Here is a 20,860-nt window from a genome sequence, read left to right on the forward strand (position 1 = left end):
TGTATATTTTATTGTATTATTGTATTGTATATTGTATTGTACTGTATTGTAGCATTGTATTGTATTGCATTGTAGCAAATTGTGTTGTACTGTATTGTATTGCATTGTTGCATTGTATTGTATTATATTATTGTATTGTACTGTATTGTATTGTATATTGTATTATTGTATTGTACTGTATTGTATTGTACTGTATTATAGTATTGTATTGCATTGTAGCATATTGTACTGCACTGCACTGTATTGTACTGCACTGCACTGTATTGTACTGTATTGTCCTACATGTTATTGTACTGTATTGTAGCATTGTATTGTATTGCATTGTAGCGTATTGTACTGTATAGCATTCTATTGCATTTTGTACTGCACTGCACTGTATTGTATTGTGTCTGGAAGTGGCAGACCTCCAGCGTGATGAGCATCAGTGCTCTGTTTGTCAGGCCTGGGTTCCAAGCACGCCTGCACATGATGTGGAAGGGGCATCACTCAAACACAAAGAAGTGCACACCATGATGTAGCTTGCTGGTAATACTTTCTCCAGTGTCTAAACAAGTAATGCAGCGCGTGAGTGCCATGATCTGTAATGCAGTGTAATACCTGCCCAAGCGTTACACTGCAAAATCCTACCGCCCTAATTCTGGCTCGTGCAAAGGGCAGGAGGGCATCCATAATTCCACAGAGAATTAGCAGATAGGAGAACAAGTGGTGTTACGTGGTCACTGTCAGAAAGGATCAAGAGAGGTGTCTGAAGTCAGGTAATGCAGTTCCACACTGTCCGTAAGAATGGTCTCTCTCTCTCTCTCTGCTTCTTCTTCTGTCTCTGTGCTCTCACTCTGTGCCCATCCTCTCTACCCTGCAGGCCTGCGCTATCCCTCCTCACCCAGCAGTCACAGTCAGGTGGTGGTCTGGACCTGCAACTCACCTTATCTTCTATCAGGACTCCACTGCACTGGAAGAGCAGGAGGAACAGAGGCGCCACGGATGTGAAGGTGCAGGGCCTGGGAGTGTGACCGGGTGGGGACAGGGAGAGAGACATGGGTGCGCAGCGCTGCAAAAACCCAGGGTGTAAAAGGGACTGTGATCAATCAATCAATCAATCATGATTTGTAAAGCATGGCTGCTTCACCCATGAGGTACTCGAGGATCTGTGTGATCGGGGCGGATAGGGATGCGGAGAGTGGCACACTGGGATGGTAACAGGGGACGGTGAAAGGAGGAGACAGTGGCAGGTGGTGCCCTGTGATAGGGACTGCAAGGGTGACAGTGAGGGGGGGGGGCATGGCAGGGTTGGGAGTATGGTGGGGACTGGAAGGGGGGCGGTGAGAGGGGGGAATGACGGGGGTTGGGAGTATGGCAGGGATTGTAAGGGTGGCAGTGAGAGGGGGTAGAGACTGAAAGAGTGATTGTTAGAGGAGGGGGCATGACAGGGGTTGGCAATATGGTGCAAATTGAAAGGGTGACGAGAGGGGGGCATGACAGGGGTTGGGAGTATGGCAGGGACTGTAAGGGTGACGAGAGGGGGGCATGACCGGGGCTGGGAGTATGGCAGGGATTGTAAGGGTGACGAGAGGGGGGCATGACAGGGGCTGGGAGTATGGTGGGGACTGAAAGGGTGACTGTGAGAGGAAGGGCTCACTTTTGACTGTAATAGAACTTCAGTGTGTCCATATAATCAGGACACTAGTTGTTGCATTTGCTCTTGGCTGGCTCCGTTCTCTAGAATGGCCATACTTCTGTCCCTCCGTCTCTGGCCGGAGGAGGTTTCCACCTGGAAACTTTATGGTCACTGAGAGTGACTAAGGATGTGGCATCTTTTTTCGCTAAGAGCAACGTTTCTGCATTGAGACACAATAGTAGGAGATCATACTCCCATCTGGTTAATTTGGGCTCGACGTCAACTACGCTTACCTACATTTTCGCCTACTCTGTCTCTCTCAATCATGGATACCTCCCCACAGAGGTCACTTGATGCCAGGCTGGAGCCACGGTGCCTCAATGCTTTTACAATTATATACCCGCCTAACCTAACGAAAAAGGCATCTGAATGCCTCAAACACAGAATTATAAAATCTTATCCAGAAACCTTAGTCTCTGATCGCTACTTCGGTCTTAAAAAGGGTTCTACAATTCGTGATCTCATCTTCCACTCGAAGAGAAGAGCTATATGGAGGAAAGCATTCCACTCACTGCTCATGATCACTTCCTCCACAATATTTGCGCGCAGACTAAAGCTCTCGGTAATCCCCTCTCCCATTTGCAAAGCGGACGCTTCCATCACCATATATGACAATGGGATGACCCTCATCCAAGCTGCTGCCTCATCAAGGCACTTTTGAGGAAACGTTTCACAACATCAGGAAGTCTATACCCAACAGCGATCTCAATCCTGCAAATAGGTGGCTCAGCCCCTCATCCCTCTCACAGCTCCCCCAAGTGATCCTGTTACATAGTCCCTCCCACCTTTTCACCCCTTCCTGTAGCCCCTCAGCACCTTCGCTCCGAGCAGCTGCCACTTTCCTATCTCCTCTTCTCTGCCAGATGGATCCGACTCCCACGTAATTATCGGTGATCTTACCCAGCACACTGCCCACCCCCCTAACCCTGGCAGCCATAGCAATGGCTCACACTCTGCCACTACACTTACAGCCACATCCTGCACTAGCCCCTGCCTACTCACTACTAACATGTCCCCCACACGTCCCATGGCTCACAGGGTGAGCTCTCGGAAGTCTGAAACCACTCTCTCAAGCTACATCAGTCCTCACTCTACCCTCAAATCACTTAGTAATCAGCTCATGAGCCCCCATCGCTCCCTGGCTGGCCTAATTATCTTTACAACTCAACCTTCTCTCCCCTGGATCCCCAAAACCAGCATCACCCGAAATCCGCGACCAGCTCTCCCTCTCCCCATACGGGCTCCCGGATACATGACTTATCTTCCGATTGTCACCTCATCCAGCTTCTTGTCTAGCTCTTGGGATTTTCAACTACTTAGGGCTGACCTTCAAAAGCTTTACTATCATCACCTCAGAATTGGCTAATGACCTTTTGGCCCACAGGTCATTAGGGAAGAACAGACATAATCAAGCGCCAGCTACTAACTACTGCACTGCTACACTGTCATCTTCCCTTTCCTTGAAGGGATTATCTCCCTACGTGGCGTCTCCCCCCAAAGGTGGAGAACCATTCCCTGTCTGAATGCTGCCAGACCTTGTAGATATAAGATCTCCTTAACTGATAATATCATTCACTCCCTCCTTCTTACATACAGCTCCACTCATGCAGTCAATCTGGGTGAACAACTCCATATTCAGTCTATTTCCCCTTACCCTCTCAGAAGACCCAGACACACCCTAATACTATAAACACCACCAACCTCAAACAAGTTCTCGTCACTCACTCCACCTCATCCGACTCCCCACTTGAAAATGCATATTTACCACTTGTAGATGTGCTGCGAAACGCCGCGGATATCGCCGATCTCATCTTGGCGCAGGACCCTGACCTTCTAATCCTTAGGGAGCCCTGGTTAAATGAGTCTTCTGGTCTGGTCCTTGACATCCTAGTTCCTCCTAGCCATAACATCATCAGACATGACAGATCAGTCAAACCTGGCTAGAGGAGACTTCTGGTCCGGGCCTTGACATCCTAGCCCCTCCTAACCATAACATCATCAGACATGACGGATCAGTCAACCCTGGTTAAATGAGTCTTCTGGTCCGGGCCTTGACATCCCTGCTCCTCCTAGCCATAACATTATCAGACTTGACGGATCAGTCAAACCTGGCTAAAGGAGTCTTCTGGTCTGGTGCTTGACATCCTAGCCCCTCCTAGCCATAACATTATCAGACTTGACGGATCAGTCAAACCTGGCTAGAGGAGACTTCTGGTCCGGTCCTTGACATCCTAGCCCCTCCTAGCCATAACATTATCAGACATGACGGATCAGTCAACCCTGGCTAAAGGAGTCTTCTGGTCCGGTCCTTGAAATCTTAGTCCCTCCCAACCATAACATCATCAGACATGACGGATCAGTCAACCCTGGCTAGAGGAGTCTTCTGGTCCGGTCCTTGACATTCTAGTCCCTCCTAACCATAACATCATCAGACATGACGGATCAGTCAACCCTGGCTAGAGGAGTCTTCTGGTCCGGTCCTTGACTTCCTAGCCCCTCCTAGCCATAACATTATCTTGACAGATCAGTCAAACCTGGTAGAGGGATCACCTGTATATATCTGAATAGTCTTACGTGAAACAGTCAGTCACTGCTACTCTCCCATCTTGTGAATACATGTGCATAGACATCTCAAGCAACCTCAGGCCTCTATGCACCTGGCACACATTCTACCATCCGCCGGGTGATAACTCCCCTTTTGTGGAGCAAATTATGGAAAGCATCTCCTCAAATGTGAATCATCACTGTCCCCAAATCTTCCTCGGTGACTTCAATGTTCACTGGAATGATGTTAATGACCCTGGAGTGAATCGCCTCAAATCCTTCCTAGTTGACCTTAACATGAAGCAAATATGTGGCATCCCCACTCCCAATCTGAGCGCGATACTGAACCTTATTATCACTAAACCAGACTTCATTCAACTTGACTCCATTGTCCCGTGTGACTGGACTGATCATCACTACATCTTCTCCCGCATCATGGAACCGTGGACTAAGTTAAAATCTCAGCCTAAGAAACCTAAGCATTGGAAACGATCCATCCGAAATGCAAACCTGGATGTAATGATATCCCATAGCAACATGACCTTACCTCCTCCTACTCACATGCCTGGGGTTCATGACCTCACTGAGCACTACAACAACTCCATATCGGACATTCTGGATGCTATTGCCCCCTTGCAACTAAAAGAAGGTCCACCAAAGACTCCAAACCTTGGTTCAACAAGGGGTTAAATAAAGACAGACGCAATCTGAGACTAGCTGAACGTTCCTGGAGAGGCTCGTCGTCTCTTGAACACCTTGTGCTCCTGAGATCTAGGAGGAGCACGTACAATAAACACATTAAGAGTGCTAAAGCGATCTTCTTCAGAAGTCAACTTGATAAAGCCAGAAACAGGCCAAAAAAGCTTTTTGAATGAATTAAACTACAATCCAACAATCTTCCCATTCTCTCGCCAACGGCCTCCGTTATACAGCCAAATTGTGGAGATTTTGCGGACTTCTTCCTTGAAAAGATGGATAAAATTGAAACTGATCTACGGACATCGATGAACCAGCTGACAGACCCATCCCTTACCTACCCCTCATCCCCCTCCCTCCTCTCAGTCACCCCCTGCTCCAGGGTGCTCACCCAAAAACAGCACCTCCTGGAGCCTGTTCACACCCTTTGACGAAATCTTTATACTTACTACACTAAAACCTTCAAATCACTTCAGTGACCCGCTACCACCCAGTTTCTTCAATGAAATGAAGAGGTCCTTAGTTCCAATCTGGACCAAGATTGTAAGTGCCTCCTTAGAGCAAGGTGTGAATCCTGAGTGTCCGAAGTCTGGGCAGGTTACGCCCATTCTTAAAAAACCTACTGCTGAGCAAGACGACCTTAACAACTTCCGTCCAATCACTAACATTCCTACTCTATCGAAGCTGCTAGAGAAATGTGTCCATGTCCAACTTTGTAGCCACATTGATCAATTCTAGCTTCTTGATCAATTCCAATCGGGCTTTCGTCAGGGTCATGGCACTGAAACGGCCATTACCCACATAATGGATGACGCTCTACAAATGCTGGATCGGAACGAAGCTTGCCTTCTAATCCTCCTTGACCTCTCGTCGGCTTTTGATATGGTCGAACATGACAACCTCCTGGACATAATGGAACACAGGATGGGTCTTTCAGGATCAGTGTTAAACTGGTCTGCCTCGTTTCTTCACAACAGATCACAAAGAATTAAAGTCAATCACTCCCTCTCCAACTCTACTCCGATCACGCTGGGGGTCCCACATGGGTTCTCACTCTCACCTACACTCTTCAACCTGTTCATGGAGCCCTTAACGCAAATGCTCAAATCGTCCAATATACTCTATCACATGAAGGCTGATGATACCCAATTGTTCTTGAAAATCTCCTCCCCAAAGATATAAATTCACTCAATTTAACACTAGTCAAAACCCAACACTGGCTGACTTCCAACCCTCTCAAAATAAAATCCATTTAAACAGAATTCCTCCTTATCTCTTCTCCCAAACAGACGCCCATTATCGCTGAATACATAAAACAACTTACGGCTCAACTATAGTCCACACATCATTGACTCTACCAAATCTCTCAGAATAATACTATATAAGGCCCAGAACATGCAGGAGCTCATCAGCGCTGCCACCACAGGTGCGAACATGCAAATGACAATACTAAGAAAGATAAAACTTTCTCTCACTCCGGAAGACTTCAAGTCTGCTGTTCAAGCTCTAGTCATATCCAGATTGGAGTATGGGAGCGCAACTCTCTGTGGTCTTTTGGCACCACTTAGGGCCTCCTTGAATTCGCCGGCGAGGCTCATCACAGGATCCAAAACAAATAACCATATCACCTCCAGATCTGAAATCTCTAAACTGGCTTTCATTTGAGGCTAGGATTCATTTTAAAATTGCTTAAATGACCCCTAAAGCCCTTCACCTTAACACTCCTTTGTCGCTCGCCCGGAAACTGGAACTCTCGGTGGTTGCAGATCTTTGAGGAGTTCTAGCACTTTGCTGCTGAAACCACAAAAATTCCAAAGATAGAAAACCTATAACAGAGACTTCTCCAGTATTGCCCCTGGAATCTGGAACGCCTTGCCTCCAGAAACCAGACTGAATCCCTCAACGTCCTCTTTCAAAAAAGAAGTCAAAGCACTCCTTATGCATACGTTCTGAACTTGTAATGTACCTACTCCTCCCTCAGGCAATGCTCTGAGGATCCTCTCCACACGTATGCTCATGTATTGTATTTATGTGGTGTTCCGATTCTTTGGTACTCTTTTTTTTTACTTGTTTATCCTGCACTGTTCATATTGTTGTATTACCTACTTGTCTCCCTCTCTGTTACCCTTGTTCTTCTGTGAAGCGCTCGGATACCCGCTTAGGTCATGTTCGCGCTATATAACACTTTATAAATAAATAAAGAGTTCAAGATTATTCAATTTGCTCCAAGTCATTATTCCAATCATACTTAAACCACGAAAACCCCAATGCTGCTTTTAGAACATTTTCATTTATTTAACACCTGGAGTTTCACAATATGTCCTTGACCGAAACTTCCTCAACCAGTTTCTGCAAAGTCAGGATTTTCAACTAAGAGAAGGAAATACGTGGCATCAGGCAGGGACTCCTCAAAGAAGGTGAAAAAGAAAGACCTCACACATTGTGTAGAGGCATCTGCAGGAGTAAGGAGAAATATGCAACTGTGGAGGAATCCTTTCAGAGAATGTGCCAGAATCCTTCCCCAGGGGTTGTAGGCTCCTTATAATCCAGACACCAGGAAGGATTTGCTAATGTTTGGTCTCTGCCAACGCCATCCCTGCATCCTGCTTCCACACCCTGAAGATGCTGAGGAAGATCTTCAAATGGCTCCCAAGCAACACAAGAAACAAGCATTTGCAGTGCAATAGGTCTCGGATTCACACGAGTTTGAGCTATTGGCATTGCAAATGACAATGCCTTTTATTTAGGTTTTGGGTTTTAAAACATAAATAAAAGGCACTGTCATTTACAGTACTAATAGCTTAAACTCTCACAGATGCAACACCTCTTGTATTGGCATAAAGGGCCTTCTTGACCGCTTGTTACATTGTAAATATCAGAGGAAGAGACCGCCCTGCGACGTCTTCAAAGTAGTGATAAATAGTGTGTGAGTGTTGTAAATTACACGGACACAAAGTGTGAAGTGAGAGTTACAAATGATCTGAGCTATAAACACCAACAAAGTGCCCCAACACCTTTCGCTCTGTGATTACACTGTCGCGGCTCAGGAGGAAGAGCCGGGGGGGGGGGGGGGGCTATTTTCTGCCCTCTCCGTGATTTGAGTGTGCAGTGTGGCATTGCATAATGTCATTGCTATCTTTGGCCTAATAAAAAACACTCCAGCTGTAGTAGGGTCCTGGCTTCACCTCTTGGTGCAGGGCGGCCTGTGCTTTATGGCAGGCATGGAGGGAGGGAAGGATGGTCTCGGCTGCAGCTCCGGCCTTGTACAGTGCCCCTGCAATTACTAGTGAGCGAGCGGCACTGAGGTGGTGGCATTGGTGGTGGTAGTGGTGGTATTGGTGGTGGTGGTATTGGTACTGGTGGTGGTACTAGTATTGGTGGTGGTGGTGGCGGTATTGGTGGTGGTAGTATTGGTGGTGGTGGTATTGTTATTGGTAGTGGTATTAGTATTGGTGATGGTATTGGTACTGGTGGTGGTAGTATTGGTGGTGGTATTGGTGGTGGTTGTAATATTGGTATTAGTGGTGGTGGTAGTATTAGTGGTATTGGTGGTGCTGGTATTGGCGGTGGTGATATTTGTGGTGGTGGTATTGGTGGTGGTATTGGTTGTAATGGTGGTATTGGTTGTGGTATTGGTGGTGGTGGTATTGGTTGTGGTGGTATTGGTGGTGGTAGTGGTGGTGGCATTGGTGGTGGTGGTATTGGAGGTGGTATTTGTGGTGGCATTTGTGGTGGATTGGTGGTGGTGGTATTGGTATTGTGGAGGTATTGGTATTAGTGGTGGTATTGGTGGTGGCAGTGGTGGTGGTGGTATTGGAGGTGGTATTAGTGGTGGTGGTGATATTAGTGGTGGTTTTGGTGGTGGTATTGGTTGTGATGGTGGTATTGGTGATGGTGGTATTGGAAGTGGTATTGGTGGTGGTGGTATTTGATTGGTGGTGGTTGTATTGGTGGTATTGATGGTGTTGGTGGAGGTGGTGGTATTGATGGTGGTGGTGTTGTTAATAAAACAGGCTTTTGAAAACAACCCGTCAGGTGGCTTTAGTGCAGATGACATGCAACACAGATGTGCTGTTGGCAGCTTCAGCCCATTAGCAGACGATTATGTGCTACCTGGAATTCACATGACTTGGGAGGGCGGGGGGGGGGGGGGGGGGTTTAAAAGGACACAAAATAATGCTGGGTTAAAGCGATTGAAAGCATGCGCCCGTATTACAGGGGAGGCCGTGCTGCGTTAAAAAACACAAGCATTTTCAGCTGAAGCAGCGCATGTCCGGCCTGTAGTAAGAGAAAATCAATAAAGTAAATAGTGCAGACTAAATAACAGGACCTGTGAAACAACTGAAGTAAATCGGCCAGTCGCCATGGGAGGGTACAATTGAAGACCAGGCCTAACTAAGGAGGGACTAACAAGCCTATTAACGAATCCGAAGGCAGCATTTACGAAAGACAATGACACAAGCCAATGAAAAATAGGGGAGGAGAGTGGGCGCGGATTCTCTCCCATACTCTACTACAGCAGACTTGCAGAGCGAGCAGTGCATGCTGGGGTGGAGCGGAGCTCACGTCCAATGGTGGAGCTGGCACAAGGGATTTGCACCCTTTTCAAAATAAATCCTAGACACTGGTTTCAAGTTTATAGCCATGAAAAGCCTCCAATCCTACCAGAATCAGCATGTTGGGCACCACCAGATAATCGTCTTCACGCCCAGCAGACATCTCGGGCACGAAGAAAAAAGTGCGGTCTTCTAAGAAGGACACCGTCTTGTTTTCATGGAAAGTGATGTTTCTTTTCTGCTTGTACTCTCTGCAAAACCAACGGAAAAACAACACAATTATCATGGGTAGACATTTCATACATTCTTTGAAGGGTTGCTTTCTTTAACATCTACCAGCCTTAAACATGAATGTTCAAAGATGCAAGCTGTAAAAAGGGTCAGATGGAATTAAGTATTTTAAGAAAAGATTTTATTCTATTTACTTTAAGGGTAGATTTAACTCTATTCATATAACACCCGTGAATAGTAATGGTGGCTTTACTTTAAGACCGCACAATAGACATTCTACACCACGCTCACACTGTCCCAACTAACAGCGCGCACAAAGGGCCAACATACACCATGCCCACACCAAACGTCCAACACCATGCTCACATCAAACATCCAACACCATGCCCCTACCGGACCATCAAACATCGCGCTCACACCTGACCATCAAACACCATGCTCACACCACACCATCCAACACCACGCTCACACCACACCATCCAACACCATGCTCACACCACACCATCCAACACCATGCTCACACCACACCATCCAACACCATGCCCATACCGGACCATCAAACACCGCGCTCACACCTGACCATCAAACACCACGCTCACACCACACCATCCAACACCATGCTCACACCACGCTATCCAAAACCATGCCCATGCTGGACCATCAAACACCACGCTCACACCTGACCATCAAACACCACGCTCACACCACACCATCCAACACCATGCCCATACCGGACCATCAAACACCGTGCTCACACCTGACCATCAAACACCACGCTCACACAACACCATGCCCAACAGGACCATCAAACACCACGCTCACACCTGACCATCTAACACCACACTCACACCACACCATCCAACACCATGCTCACACCACACCATCCAACACCATGCTCACACCACACCATCCAACACCATGCTCACACCAAACAATCCAACACCATGCCCATACCGGACCATGAAACACCGCGCTAACACCACACCAACCAACACCATGCCCATACCGGACCATGAAACACCACGCTCACACCTGACTATCAAACACCGCGCTCACACCACACCATCCAACACCATGCCCATTCCAGACCATCAAACACCGCGCTCACACCGGACCATCAAACACCACGCTCACACCACACCATCCAACACCATGCCCATACCGGACCATCAAAAACCACGCTCACACCTGACCATCAAACACCATGCTCACACCACACCATCCAACACCATGCCCATTCTGGACCATTAAACACCGCGCTCACACCGGACCATCAAACACCACGCTCATATTGTCCCATCTAACAGCACGCATAAAGGGCCATCATACACCATGCCCACATCAAACGTCAAACACCATGCTCACACCACACCATCCAACACCATGCCCATACCGGATCATCAAACACCACACTCACATTGTCCAACCTAACAGCACGCATGAAGGGCCATCATACACCATGCCCACACCAAACGTCAAACACCATGCTCACACCATCCAACACCATGCCCATACCGGAACATCATACACCATGCCCACACCAAACTTCCAACACTATGCTCACACCAAACATCCATCACCATGCTCACACCACACCATCCAACACCATGCCCATACCGGAACATCAAACACCACACTCACACCTGACCATTCAACACCATGCTCACACCATCCAACATCATGCTCACACTATCCAACATCAGGCTCACACAGGGCATGACACACCGTGCTCACACCAAACATCCAACACCATGCTCAAACAGGCTATTGCACACCATGCTTACATCGGAACATCCAACACCATGCTGAAACTAACTACCGTACACCATGCTTACATCGAACATCCAACACCATGCTCACACCAAACAGCCAACTCCATGCCTACACCGGACTATCCAACACCACGCTCACACCACACCAGCCAACATCATGTGCACACGGAGAATCCTACACCATGCTCACATCAAACATCTAACTCCAATGCCAACACCGGACTATTGAACACCACGCTCACACCAGATCAACCAACACCATGACTACAATCAGGGCCACTGGAATGAAGTGATTGCGCAGCTGCAAAGATTTTCACATTAATTATAGATTTGCCAAATTAGACACAAAGTCCATCAGCTGCTGCATACTTTTACAAAAAATAGTTTCTAGCTAAAACTGTTGAAAAGTTACTAAAAACGCATTGACACATGTCGTAGCACAGTTGAAGGCCCAGTGCAAATGTTGACTTGTTGCCTTTCTCTTGCTTATTGCTATATTTGGCTGTTAAACCGGTACTACGGGGGTGCAACCAATGCCCAGACAGTGTAAACAAGTGTAAAAATGATGAAGTAATACAATACAATATGTGCCGCATTACGCTGCATAATTGGCCTTTTTTTGCCACATAATTTTCTCAACCCTGCCACATAATTCCAGTGGCCCTGCTTACAAGAGACAGACAAACATCAAGCTTACACCAGACCATCCAACGCCATGTTCACACCAGACCATCCAACACCATGTTCACACCAGACCATCCAACACCATGTTCACACCAGACCATCCAAAACCATGTTCACACCAGACCATCCAAAACCATGTTCACACCAGACCATCCAAAACCATGTTCACACCAGACCATCCTACACCATTTTCACACCAGACCATCCTACAAGATGCTCACACCGGACCTTCCAACACCATGCTCAAATATCCAACATCATACGAACACTGGACCATCCAACACCACAGTCAAACCAAACCAAACCAAACTTTCAACACCATGCTCAGACTGGCCCATCCAACACCATGCTTATAAGCAACGCTCTAACAGCAAGGTCAACCAGACTACTTTACACCACGCTCACACCAGACCATCCAATACCACAATCAAACTGGACCATCCAAATCTACGATCACAAATAACATCCAACATCATGCACCAATGGGCTATCCAACATCATGCTCACACCAAACATCCAACACCATGCTCAAACAGGGCATCCATAACCGCACTTGCACAAACTATGCCACACCATGCTCACAAGTGACCTTCTAACAGCGAGTCAAACCGGACCATCCAAAACCATCTTCACACCGGACATCCAACACTGCACTCGTATCAGACATCCAACACCATGCTCACATCGGACATCTAACACCATGCCCACAAGTGAATGGCAAGGTCACACCATACCATCTAACACTACACTTACAATGGAACTTCCAACACCATGTTTACACTGGATCACCTAAAACCTACCACAATCTTCACACTCGTACAGAAGTATCCGTGTGTCCGCGCACGTAAGCATCAGTTTGTCCGTGCACAAAAATATCCGTGTGTCCACGCACAGAAACATACGTGTGTCCATGCACAGAAACATCCGTGTGTCCATGCACAGAAACATCCGTGTGTCCATGCACAGAAACATCCAGGAAACAGCCCAGCTCCTACAGCCGCGTGGCCTGCTAGCCAGCAGCCACCAACCAAAGGCCCCTGCCTCCCATAGAATAACATTGGGCCTAACTCACTCTGCACCCGGCTGCCCCTGTGCCGCTGACGGTGTAACAACTGTACCTACCAGACTCTGGGAGACCCCCGAGTCTATGCCCAGAACCTTAAATGTAGTTAATAACAAGCACTTAGACTTGGATTAGCTGTGCACTGTTCACTGGTGGTATTTACCACAATGTAACCCTTAACGTTTTCAAACGTAAATTGATTTATTCATCATTTTACAATAACATTTAAATCCTTCATTTGGAAAATATGCATCACATGCATTTATAATTTTTTCTTATACAATCTCAGTTTGTTGCATAAATGAACAGTGTGTACATGATCAACACAAACTAAAGATACAATATCAATTGTACAAAGCCATACAATATTCAGTGCGAATGCCCAATGCATTTCGGAACTAAGAACTGTTCCTCCTTCAGGGGCAACATCTGTAAATCAAACATAAATGAATTTGCTCTAATTGAAGTCCAAAGGAGCTTGAGATCACAGTCATTTACTCATTAGTGAAATAGATCTCATGCTGATCTGTGTTGCTAACTCATTGTGTGTATTTGGTGTTGGAATCCATCACCCATTGTGCTTATATGTGATGTGTGAACATAATGGCATACCTGGACTTGTACAACTCCTGCTAAGGTGTATCAGCCTGTGTTATTCACTAACTGCAAGAAAATGGATGAGTTTAGTTACTCACTGTGTGACACCATACAAAGCCATCGAATTATAACCCGATGAAACATTTACTGCCTTACCTCAGGATATTCAAATGAGGTTCAATCTGTAACAAAATAAATCAATAAACCAACGGGTTCCAAACTGACACTACCAACGAAGAATCCAAACAAAAAGTGTTTACTAGTACGTGAAGATTACCGCTATGAGTCAAAGTCCTCAATGTTGGACACGTATGAAATAATGGTTAAAAAAGACATCAAGGCCTTGAACCTTAAAAAGTCCAGTAAACAAAATCTTACAAAACATGACAGGATAACATTAAAAGCAATAGCAAACAATCCAGACATTACTGTTCAACCAGCTGACAAGGGAGGAGCCATTGTACTGATGGACACAGTTTTTTATCATCAAAAAGTCAATCAACATGTTATGGACACAAACACATATTTACCACTGGACTCTGACCCCACCAAAGAACTGCTTGGAATGTTGGGACAAATCTTGCAACACGCAATAGACATGGAGTGGATCGATGAGGCAACAAGAACTTATCTTACAAGATCTAACCCACGGATACCCCAGTTGAACATGATACCTAAGATTCACAAAAACCTGGAAGACCCCCACTTTAGACCTATCGTATCTGGCTGTGGGTCCATTTTTGACCCCTTGGGCAGATACTTAGATCACTTTCTGCAGAAATTCGTGCAAAGATGGACATCATACATCAAGGATACAACAGATTTTTTACTTAAACTACAAAAAGTAGAATGGAACACACAAACATCCTGGCTATTTTGTACTATAGACGTGGTTGCGCTCTATACGTCGATACCGCATGCAGCAGGACTAGAAGCAGTTGAATGGGCCTTACTACAACTGGAAGATATTAACACCGCAAAGGTATTACTATTACAGCTATTGAACTACTGTCTACAAAACAGTTATTTCAAGTGGAATGATAGATACTATGCACAGCTCACCGGAACCTCAATGGGGTTTTCGGGGGCACCGGCATATGCTAATATCTTCATGGCTTTATTTGAACATCAGAATCTTATGAGTAACCAATCCTGGTGGTCTAAGATTAAATTATATTGTCGATTTATTGATGATATATTCCTGGTCTGGATAGACACCAGAGAATCTTTGGAAGAAATGGCACAAACACTCAATTCTTTTGATCCCAGAATACAATTTACCTATAAGATTCATGAAACGTGACAATCACTAAGAAACCAGACGGTGGAGGCATAGATAGTCAATTATTTACCAATACAACAGACCGTAACAATGCCTTAGAACATTCCAGTTTTCATCCGAGGAGCCTCATAAGAAACCTGCCATACTCACAATTTATAAGGATAAAACGAATATGTTCTGATCCAATAGTATGTTCCACCAAAATAGAGGAATATAGACAGAGATACAAAACCAGAGGATACCCTGAGCAAGTATTACAAGATTGTATTCATAAAGCTTCTATCAAAGAGCGCAAGGATTTATTTATCGCCAACGCCACAACTAAGACCAATCGTATTGCATTTGTATCTAAATACACCACAAGCTCACCAGCCATCAAAAAGATTATCAATAAAAGATGGGAGTTACTAGCCAATGAACCAGAATTCAACAATGTATTCAAAGAGTTACCCCTACATGCATACACAAGAGGAAAGAACCTGCGGAATTACTATCCGTATCCACCCCGAAAGGTCACACTAGGGAACCCAAAGGAACCATGAGATGTCATAATTGCACACATTGTAATAATGTGATTCCAGGCAATAAACTGTCACATCCCATCATAGGAGCACAAATACTATTGAGGCACACGAGTGACTGCAATACAGATAATGTGATATATTGCATAACATGTCCTTGTGGAAAAGCATATATTGGGAAAACAGAACGAAAAATCAAAATCCGATTGACTGAACACAAAAGTCGTATAAGAACAAAAAATTCCACTTCAGCAATAGCAGCACACTGGATAGAGGCTAATCACTCAATTTCTCAATTAAGATTTCAGATCATAGAAAAAGTCACAACTGGACAGGGTGTCGACAACAATAAAAAATTGCTTCAACGCGAGATATATTGGATAAAAACATTACAAACCATGATTCCCAAGGGGTTGAATGACAGATTAGATATGGCTTGTTTTTTGTAGGTATACATATGATTACCATGCTTACAACTCTCACATCACACCAAATCAAGTAATACATGCATTTTATTACAACTAATGCACCAGTCAGATTCACGACGAGTGTCACTAACTGCTTGAATTCAAACATCATGTTTTTCTGTGAGGCAGGACCACACGTCTTTAGGTTCAGCACATTTGGCCTTTGAAATAGCCTAATATAGTGGTGGCATACTGAGATTCATTCTAGATTCATTTTTTGGATCATAGTAGGCATTGATTCAACGTGAATAATAAACTAGGATACAGGTAGCAGGTAGGTTTATCGAGTATAGTCTGTATCATTACAGTATACCCTTGTAACGGCACAGTCAATTAGAGTCCTTAGTAACATTTTGTCTGCACTAATTATTTCTCAAGGCTTAAAATGTAACCGTTATTTTAGTGGCCATTTGAATAGGTTAGATTCATTACCTGTGAAAGTGTGAAATTGCGGTCAAACTACATAATCTATAATCTCTGGTCATTTAGTAGAGGTGCACAGCGGTTAAATATTCTTTTAAAAGCGAGGACATTAGCATATTCCGCATTTTTCGTGGCAACGTGATCGTTGAAGCTTTATATTCCACACTAGTAAATCATGGCGCTTGTTTCACACGCTGCGGAAACTTAGGAGTCCGCCGTTTATGTTTACATCACTGTTTACAGTTATATTCTCGCGAGATTGTTAACACGGGCACACCGGTTAATTGAGGCGATCGTATACGGAACGCGACTATGAATAACAAGGTAAAACTCTGGGCTATACTTTTTGATGATTTACGAGCGATGGACGCTCTTTTCATTAGCACGGGTATACACCGGATATTTCAGACCCTGATAGTTTTATTGCTTTTTCGTTGCAGATAACATATAACATATCGCGCTCAGTAAGGTAAGGACTTCCAAAGATTCTCTGGTGTCTATCCAGACCAGGAATATATCATCAATAAATCGACAATATAATTTAATCTTAGACCACCAGGATTGGTTACTCATAAGATTCTGATGTTCAAATAAAGCCATGAAGATATTAGCATATGCCGGTGCCCCCGAAAATCCCATTGAGGTTCCGGTGAGCTGTGCATAGTATCTATCATTCCACTTGAAATAACTGTTTTGTAGACAGTAGTTCAATAGCTGTAATAGTAATACCTTTTCGGTGTCAATATCTTCCAGTTGTAGTAAGGCCCATTCAACTGCTTCTAGTCCTGCTGCATGCGGTATCGACGTATAGAGCGCAACCACGTCTATATTACAAAATAGCCAGGATGTTTGTGTGTTCCATTCTACTTTTTGTAGTTTAAGTAAAAAATCTGTTGTATCCTTAATGTATGATGTCCATCTTTGCACGAATTTCTGCAGAAAGTGATCTAAGTATCTGCCCAAGGGGTCAAAAATGGACCCACAGCCAGATACGATAGGTCTAAAGGGGGGGGGGGGTCTTCCAGGTTTTTGTGAATCTTAGGTATCATGTTCAACTGGGGTATCCGTTGGTTAGATGTTGTAAGATAAGTTCTTGTTGCCTCATCGATCCACTCCATGTCTATTGCGTGTTGCAAGATTTGTCCCAACATTCCAAGCAGTTCTTTGGTGGGGTCAGAGTCCAGTGGTAAATATGTGTTTGTGTCCATAACATGTTGATTGACTTTTTGATGATAAAAAACTGTGTCCATCAGTACAATGGCTCCTCCCTTGTCAGCTGGTTGAACAGTAATGTCTGGATTGTTTCCTATTGCTTTTAATGTTATCCTGTCATGTTTTGTAAGATTTTGTTTACTGGACTTTTTAAGGTTCAAGGCCTTGATGTCTTTTTTAACCATTATTTCATACGTGTCCAACATTGAGGACATTGACTCATAGCGGTAATCTTCACGTACTAGTAAACACTTTTTGTTTGGATTCTTCGTTGGTAGTGTCAGTTTGGAACCCGTTGGTTTATTGATTTATTTTGTTACAGATTGAACCTCATTTGAATATCCTGAGGTAAGGCATTAAATGTTTAATCGGGTTATAATTCGATGGCTTTGTATGGTGTCACACAGTGAGTAACTACACTCATCCATTTTCTTGCAGTTAGTGAATAACACAGGCTGATACACCTTAGCAGGAGTTGTACAAGTCCAGGTATGCCATTATGTTCACACATCACATATAAGCACAATGGGTGATGGATTCCAACACCAAATACACACAATGAGTTAGCAACACAGATCAGCATGAGATCTATTTCACTAATGAGTAAATGACTGATCTCAAGCTCCTTTGGACTTCAATTAGAGCAAATTCATTTATGTTTGGTTTACAGATGTTTCCCCTGAAGAAGGAACAGTTCTTAGTTCTGAAATGCATTTCGCATTCGCACTGAATATTGTATGACTTTGTACAATTGATATTGTATCTTTAGTTTGTGTTGATCATGTACACTCTGTTCATTTATGCAACAAACTGAGATTGTATAAGAAAAAATTGTAAACGCATGTGATGCATATTTTCCAAATGAAGGATTTAAATGTTATTGTAAAATGATGAATAAATCAATTTACGTTTGAAAACGTTAAGGGTTACATTGTGGTAAATACCACCAGTGAACAGTGCACAGCTAATCCAAGTCTCAGTGCTTGTTATTAACTATTATTAGAACCCTGCAAGAGCTGGCCACTCTTGCTAGCTGTAGCCTCCCTGCAAAACGTAAGGAACTCACAATACACAAATATAGGAGTGCACCCCCCAATCAATATAACTACAGATCCCTAAATCTGCCAGTCGAGTACTTACCCAAAAGCCGATAACTCACTTTTCTTCCATAAGGTAACATTGATTGGTTTCACTTGGAAATTCTTCTGTCGAGTTTTGAAACTTTAAAATATTCATCTAAAATCAGCCGAATTACAAAAACGAATTTACTCCCCTGCTATCAGGAGAGATCCCAGTGCTGGATCTCGGTGCCCAGCACTGACCCTGAAAAGTAATTACAACCGTACTTACCTATAACTTGATTTTCCTTCCATAGGATAACATTGCCTGGTTTTCACCAGAAATTCTTCTAAGTGTCGATTTTGCAAACTTACAAATATTCGTTAAAATTCACCTGTATAACAAAAACACATTCTTTCAACTGCTTACAGGAGATGCCCCTGTGCTGGATCCAGGATCCAACACTGAGTTAGAAAAAGTAACGATAACCCCACTTACCTGCTAAGTGAATTTCCTCCCATAGGATAACATTGGTGATTCTATGTGAAAAAGTTTCTGTCAACTTTTAAAATACAATAATATTCCTTAAAAATCACAACTGTAACCAAAACGTTTTTACTCAACTGTTTACAGGAGATGTCCCAGGACTGAATCTAGGATCCAGTCCTGTGGTAAGAAAAGTAATCCAAAAAGTAATCTATTGCACATAACTTAAAATTCCCATTGAGCTCAATGTATAATTGTGTTTGAAATTGTGTTGCCTATTGCAACAACTGTAGCTATTGCATTCAAAAGTCAATTGCATATTGAAAGTATTTATCTAAAGCATCTCATTCTGAGAAAGTATATTTTGATACCTATTGTTGGTTCTAAAATAAAACAACCATATATTTTTTATACAAACCATTGGCCTAGAGTTCAGTTCTTGAGTGTGTGAGACCATTTGCTGACAGAGTGTGTACAACAAATGCTTTACACTGTCCTCTGATACTGCCTTACTGCCCGACCAAGCTACCACTTTAGAGAGTAAGGTTATATCTAACTTTAGCCTCTGCCAAACCCTGGGGGACTGTGGACTCTGTACACCCTGTACCTATTTGGGAAGAGTATATACAGAGCCACTTTCTCACATTGGTGGATCAGCGATGGGATACAAACTCGCATTTGTTGGACTACTTGGTTACCATCTGATCACACGACAGAACTCTTAAAATTGCCTTTAGAAATCTGATTGGTCTTTCCAAAATATTAAAAGTCTTGTTAGGGCCTTGCTTAAGTCCCATTGGAATTTTAGAAAAATAAAAGTCACTGTAGTCAAGGGTAGAGGGTTAGAACTGTCAGGTTAGAATGTCTCAAAGAAATCCAGCTATTAGTGAAAATAATACCATGCAGGGCCTGGTGGAGGAGCTCGACCTCACACCTTACTTGCACTTGTCTTTCAAGGAATTGAGGTCCCTATGCAAACTTAAATATTTACCAATGGGCCTGCATCCAACCAAACTAGGGCTCCAGGAGCTCTTGGCTGAGTATGCTAAGGACCACCCATCTGAGCATGGTGATGACCAGTCAGATGAGGACAGGGAGGAGGAGGAGGAGGATAATGACCCCCCTCCAGTAATCCCTAGGAAGGAAAGGGCTATCATACCCTTGAATCCAAGAATTAGCATCTGGGACCCTAGAGATCACACAGGTGAACCAGGTACCAGGGAACTCACTGGGGGACCCCCCAGTGAAGAGGACAGCTTTCTAGCAAAGCTGGCCCAAAGGTTGGAACTAGAGTCCAGACTCCTGGCTCTAGAGAAAGAAAGGAGATGGGTTTAGCACCCATCGATGGTGGCAGCAATACTAAAACTAAGGATAGGGAGGAAACTTCTGATCCTAAAATCCCCAAAGGGATTGTCCCTAAATTTGAGGAAGGTGATGACATCACCAAATGGTTCACAGCCTTTGAGAGGGCTTGTGAAATAAGAAGAGGAAAGAAACCTCTCTGGGGGGCACTCCTGTGGGAACTGTTCTCTGGTAACTGCACAGACAGGCTTCTGACCCTCTCTGGGCCAGAGGCAGGATCCTATGACCTC

At 44.3% G+C, this 20,860-nt stretch overlaps 1 protein-coding gene across 4 annotated transcripts in view; it reads right to left on the reverse strand.

The window, feature by feature from the left end:
• The window catches only part of SCARB1 (scavenger receptor class B member 1), a 636,132-nt gene that overhangs the window by 300,017 nt on the left and 315,255 nt on the right, over nucleotides 1-20,860 (reverse strand). For all 4 annotated transcript variants that reach the window (XR_014970694.1, XR_014970695.1, XM_085634841.1 and 1 more), the window contains exon 3: nucleotides 9,581-9,722. Coding sequence is in view for 2 of the 4 variants with exons in the window: in XM_085634841.1 (XP_085490967.1) it covers nucleotides 9,581-9,722 (142 nt within the window). In the remaining 2 variants the exon portion in view is untranslated. The remainder of the gene's footprint in view (nucleotides 1-9,580; nucleotides 9,723-20,860) is intronic.

Source organism: Triturus cristatus, chromosome 11, assembly GCF_964204655.1.
Source record: "Triturus cristatus chromosome 11, aTriCri1.1, whole genome shotgun sequence".
Classification (NCBI taxonomy): Eukaryota; Metazoa; Chordata; class Amphibia; order Caudata; family Salamandridae; genus Triturus; species Triturus cristatus.